The 6,063-nt window shown below is 38.3% G+C and overlaps 1 protein-coding gene across 4 annotated transcripts in view; it reads left to right on the top strand.

Annotated features, from left to right (window-relative positions):
* Nucleotides 1–229: 229 nt before the first annotated feature.
* Nucleotides 230–6,063, top strand: part of CDC42BPA (CDC42 binding protein kinase alpha) — a 189,569-nt gene continuing 183,735 nt past the window's right edge. For all 4 annotated transcript variants that reach the window (XM_062571730.1, XM_062571729.1, XM_062571732.1 and 1 more), the window contains exons 1-2: nt 230–505; nt 1,297–1,518. In XM_062571730.1, coding sequence (XP_062427714.1) covers nt 1,323–1,518 — 196 coding nt within the window. In that variant the 5' untranslated portion in view covers nt 230–505; nt 1,297–1,322. The remainder of the gene's footprint in view (nt 506–1,296; nt 1,519–6,063) is intronic.

The following is a 6,063-nucleotide window of genomic DNA, read 5'->3' as shown; positions in this document are numbered from 1 at the left end:
GCGGCGGGGAAGAGGAGGGCACGGAAGCGGGGGAAACGGGGGAGGGAGAGCGCCGGCTGCTGCCGCTCCCTGCCGTCCTCCCGCCTCCCCACACTCAGGCGCAGGCACACGCACACGCACGCACGGAGGAAGATGCCCTTTGCCCGGTGGGGCGAAGCCGAGAGAGCATCGCGCCGCCGCCGCCGGCAGTGAAGCCGCCGCCGAGGCCTCCTCGCCCGGCCGGCGCCGCCGCTCGCCCCGTGCGGCCGGAGCGGGCACGCCGGCGCTTTGCCCGCCCGCCCCAGGACGCGCAGCCGGCGGAGGAGGAGGAGGGCAGGACGGCGCCGCAGCCATGGGAAGGATTTGACAGGGTTATGAGCGTTTTCCACCCGCGCCGCGGCGGTGCCGCCGCGTAGCGGGCTGCTTAATCCCGCCGCCGCCCCTCGGCGCAGCAGAGCAGAAGGGGGTGAAAAAAATGAAGACTTTAGTTTTTTTGAATCACTGAAAAGCCTTAAAAGGAGACTCGGTAAGGAGGAGGACGGGAACTGCTCCCCGGGGCAGGACTTGGCTGCGCCCCGAGCAGGGGCTGCGCCTCGGGGACCTGCTCCCCGCCCCCACGCGAGGGCCTCGGCGCGGCGCGGGCGGAGGCGGGGGGCGCTCGTAGCCTCCCCTCCGGTGCGCGTTTTGTTTCCCCCTTCCTTTTTGTACGTGTTTTTTTTTTTTTTTTTTTTTTTTTTTTCCTTCTTCTTCTTCTTCTTTTTTCTTTTTTTTTTTTTTTTTTTTTCCTTTTTTTTTCCCTCTCCTGATCCTTTCTGGGAAGTGAAATGCTGATGCAAACTGAATGGGGCTTTTACACTTTAATGATGCAGTGGGATTCTTTTCAGGATTATGTTGCATGATTTGAATTTTGGATGAAGGAGAAGACCGTTTTGAATAGATAAATACCTATATATGTACATACACACATACACGATAAAACTGGTGTTGGTCAGTCTTGGTTGAATTTCATTTTAATTATTTATATCAGAAGTGACTATATTTTTTTCCTTCCTATTAAACACATTAAAAGATTTTTTTTTAGGATAACTTTTCTTTCCTTAAAAATTCTATACATATGCATTATATACACACACTTGCACACTATATATGTGTGTCTGAAACTTAGTAGGATTTATTTTCAGGCTGGCAACACTGAGGTGAATTATAAGTTAAGCACCACCCCACGTTGACACTCATTTAAGAAATACTGTTGATTTTTCTTTTTAAACAACAATACTTTCAAAAGTTGGTTTTTGTTTTTTGTTTTTTTTTAAAAAGTAATAATAATTAAGAAAGAAACCCTAATGCAAACTGAAACAACCATGTCTGGAGAAGTACGTTTGAAGCAGCTGGAACAGTTTATTTTGGATGGGCCAACTCAGACTAACGGGCAGTGCTTCAGTGTGGAAACCTTACTGGATATACTCATCTGCCTTTATGATGAATGTAATAATTCCCCTTTGAGAAGAGAGAAGAATATCCTCGAGTATCTAGAATGGGGTAAGTTTGAATATGTTTATTTTGTGTACATCTGTCCATGTTCTTGTCTGCTTTCTGTAATGTCTGCTATTTATATGTAAGAGGGGATTGCTTATAACTCAGCGTTTTACTGGGAAGTGTTATTGGTTTTACTGTATTTAAACATGCCAATGGTGGTAAAAAGAATTCTGTGATGGTTATTCGTTGTTGAGGTATGCACATAAAACAGAAAATCTTTGTTGCATGGATCAGATTTTGGTACATGAGGTATATTTGCTTGCCTTTAGGCCCAGTTGTTGAGTTTTGTATCCTGAAGTTATTGGGAATTTAGAAGAATGAGGGATAAATTCTCTGATACCTGGGAAAAAGATGAGTACACAATCCTATGATTTGCACCTGCGGTCAAATCTGTAGTACTTTAAAATAAAAGGCTTGACCAACAAAAAAATCTTTTGGCATCTTAAATGATGTGTTTCTGAAATGTCTGTGAAAATGGAGTACAATACATTCTTTTCTTAAGCATAAAGTCATTGCTACCTTAATTAGATTGATTTTTCTGATGAAAATAAAATTGAAAAGCAGAATAAAATTGTTTCCCTCCATTTCCATCTTATTTTAGCATGGTTTTATAGTATTTATAGTTTTTTAAACAAAACAGATGAATGACAATGATCCAGCTCTCCTTAAGCTGCCACAAGACTGGTTGTCTCTATTTTTTCTTTTAATTTATTTTCTTCCTTGTTTTAAGTATAGATGCAAAATGGAAGATACAGTCTGACATTAGAACCTTATACCATACACTTACTATATGTGGCCTTCAAACTTCAAAGTCATGTTGTAGTTCTGCATTTACACTTAGAATCATTTATCATCTATAGTTTGTAATAAATATATCAGCAGGCTGCCTGTATTAAAAAGACACATTTTCAAAATGTGGAACAAGGATTTGATTGATTAACTGGTGGAGTTCTTCATAACGAAGTCACTGAGGAAAGGCATTGTTTTGATAACTGATCTAACAACTTGGGACTTGTGTGTGTGTGTGTGTGATTTTTCTGCTCCTGGCTGTGGTCATATTGACATCTGAAGGACATCTGACTTGGTAATTAAGTTTCTTAAACTGTTCATATCTCACTGGTCTTTGTTTTCTTACATTCATTATAGTTCTTCCAGATAGTATCTTAGCTAAGGAGGAAATAGTAATTAAAAATTCTGAAGAACTTTTACTCTAAAATTGATGTTAGAGCATACAGAAGCTATGAAAGATTTGAAAAAAATCAGTAGCTCAAAGGAAACTTTTATGTGAGAATTTACTGTATGTTGCAATACATTTGGCAATATGGTCTCCTGTAATCCTGGATCTCTAAAAAGTTAAGAGATATCAATATGGTCAGAATAATGAAGTCTTCAGAATCCATTATGGTGAATGCTGATATGTTTAATGATAGTTGTTGGATAAATGAATGCATCTTTCCAGGCTTCCAGTAGTACCTGATGTTTTTTATATTGGATTTGATACGTTGCTAATGAAATAACACTCTATTTTGGAATGGCTAGAATACGATTTCTTGCTGGCTTGTTTTCCTGCTACTACTTTGCTCTCTCACTCCAACCATGCCCTAGCAGGATTCTTAACCTTCACATCAGAGCAGCTCCTCCCCTTTTCAAGCCTGAGTTGCAAGAGTGCTCTGTCTGCTACCAGCACTGTTATCTAAGTTTTTAGCTGGAGGTTTTCAAGAGGGTTTGTGTGGTGAAATATAGGAGCAGTGGCTCCTACTACGTACCGTGTTGTGAGCGTCCACATGAATGATGTCTTTATTCTGCAAACCTGCATGAGTTGTCCCTTCTGAAGCTAGCGCTCCTAGAGAAGCTATCAGTCCTTGGCAGTTCTGCTGTGATTAGGGAGTCGGCAGAATGAGATTCTCACAGATATGCAACACACTCCAGCTCTCGGGTGCAATACAGCTACTAAGTGTGCCCTGTTCCTTGATATAATCATAACTGTGCATATTATCTTTTCAGAAAAGGGGGAAACAATGTAAGGGGTTGATTAGTAAGAGTTTATATGTGATCTGAAGTCAGAGTATACTGAATAGTTGTAAAAGTGGAAGGCCGTCAGCCAGAAATTATAGGTTCAGTCGCTGCCTCTGTCAGTGACTCAGTGTTTTAAGTGCCTTCAGCTCTTTTTTCAGCTTTCATATTTGAACAGTGAGGAAAATAATATCAGTTTGAGACCAGAGAGTTCTGAAAAGTGCTGTTTGTGAAGCACTCTTAGTTTTGAATGAACAGTATAAAATAAAGTGTGTGTTAACTTGTACTTTGCATCAGTGGAATAATCTTAGTGCCTAATGTATCTACTACTGGGGTCAGTTGGTTGCTGTTTTGGAAAAACATTCTATGGGATTGTGCTAGAGGACCCAAGCATTCACAAATCTGCTTTGTTTTGTTTTGTTGTCAATTTGAAGTTGTTGAGGGTAGTCTTAGAATGATTGTGAGCAGATACATAAATACTTAGAAGAACTGGGGTATTTGTGAATTTACAAATTACAAATTTACTCCTTGTTCCTCTTTTTAAGGTTAAACTGCTTCTTTACATTACTCTTTCTAGGAGTAAATAAGATTTTTTTTAATTAAAAAAACCCTCTAATAGGTAGATGGTAGACTCCTGTTAAAAACAACAATTTGATCTAGCTTTGCGCTAGTAGAATTTATTCTACTATTTGGTAGTGTTGTTTCAGGGTGGGGCTGTTTGGTTTTACGAGGTTTATTTGTTTTATTTATTGGTCTGTGGATTTTTATTTTTATTTAAACTGTTCTAGACCTTAGATGTTATGTACCACATTTCATGTAAGACTGAATATTAATAGCACAATTCAAAACTCTTTGGAAGAGAGTTAGGAGGTGTTCTGGTGTGGAAAAGCTAATATGGTTTTAGTCATAGCCATGTGCCTATTGCTGTATTTAGAAGAATTAAGAAGCTTCATGTTCTCGTCCTTGGATCTTTTAGGAGTATTTTGTGTACCTGTTACCTAGTTCTGTAATTAGTTAAAAAGTGAAGCAGGGTAAAACAGATGAGCATCTTAGCTTTTTTTGTATCTTTTGTATTGCTACAGTCTTAACTCAGTAAGTGAAGAAAGTAAAGTCTCTATTGTGTGGCTAACTTTTTTGAAGGGGGGCAGGTTTTCAGGCTTCTTGAGATACTTGACATTAGATTAGTTTGAAGTGTCTGGTTGATTATTTTGTGATTTAGAAACTACTTTCAAAATCCTTTTTTGATATAAGATAAAAACATAATTTCTTTGCCTATTTTTATGTTAATGCTTTTGTGACATGCGAATAAGATGATTTGGTTTTGTTGTTTATTTTATATAGGGATTTAATATGCAAAGACAACCAATGTATTTGAGTTCTGACAGTTAATCAGGGCGTGTTTTGAGATAACAAGAAGGAAATGAAACATTTGGACTTGAATTCTTCTGCATATTTGATGCTAGTTTTAATTTTAATCTGCATTGATGGTTAGTTGTGTTTGTGGTTTAGAAAAAGGATTGTCTAATTTTAGCAACTGGAGCTTACCAAGAACAGCTATTGAGAATTCCAAGCATGTTACTTTTTCTTTTCTACAAGTGTATGAGTTGCCACTGTTACTCAAGACTGTGAGGGAGGTAATGCAAGCTGATATGCTGAACCTGGAAGATAAGAGTGGTAGAAAAAAAAATCTTTTTAAAAATATTTTTGTTTTAGAAAGCTTCCTTTATAATGGCACTGATTTGAAATAGCTTTAAAGAGAAACTAGAGCCATATTATTTAGGATACATTAAAAGATAACTAGAGAAAACACTAGAAAACATGTGGAGATTTAAGGGAGTAAAGACAGAGAGCACTATCAACAGCTGAAAATGAAGTCTCAGTTCAGTTCTCTCTTGTACGAAAATGTAAGTGCTCACTCTCATTTTTTGGCCGATGAAGTTAATTTTTCTCATTTTATCTCTGATAAAACTGGAATGTGGTGTTTTTGCAGTGCTGTTATGGTCATATACTAGACTGTCATCGTTGGCCTCATACTGTTATTCAGATGTGCAGCATCCGTTATAGCCATTCGAAGATGATTCTATCATGGTAAAACTATTTCTGTCAAGTTCTGGAGAGGTTGTCTGTGTTTTTTTGGAGTTGTTCTTTTTCTTGGAGAAAAAAATGGTACATCTCTTCTAGTTTAGGTCTGTTTTTAAATATATAGAAAAGAAAAAGCTTGCTGGTACGAGTTGTGCCCCTCCTCTGTGTTACTCATCTGTTTATCAGCAATGGAAGAAATCACAAGAGTGATCAGATGTGGTTTGTTTATGTCTGTTTTCAAAACAAACTTTTATAAAAATTCCTCATTTAGGCCCTATTCTCTGCAGAGATAGTAGCAAAATTGTTGAACCTTCTCTAAGATCTCCTTGTTTTTTTTAAATAGCCTTTGATACTTAGTACGATCTAACCCATTAGAAATAGATTTTTTCAAAAAACTCATGTTTTAGGAATTATCTTTTTTTTTCTTACTATATAGTCATAAAACTGGGAACA

The sequence above is a fragment of the Rhea pennata genome, chromosome 3 (genome assembly GCF_028389875.1).
Source record: "Rhea pennata isolate bPtePen1 chromosome 3, bPtePen1.pri, whole genome shotgun sequence".
Lineage (NCBI taxonomy): Eukaryota > Metazoa > Chordata > Aves > Rheiformes > Rheidae > Rhea > Rhea pennata.
Note: the sequence above shows the minus strand (reverse complement) of the source record. Positions and strands in the feature narration are given on the sequence as shown.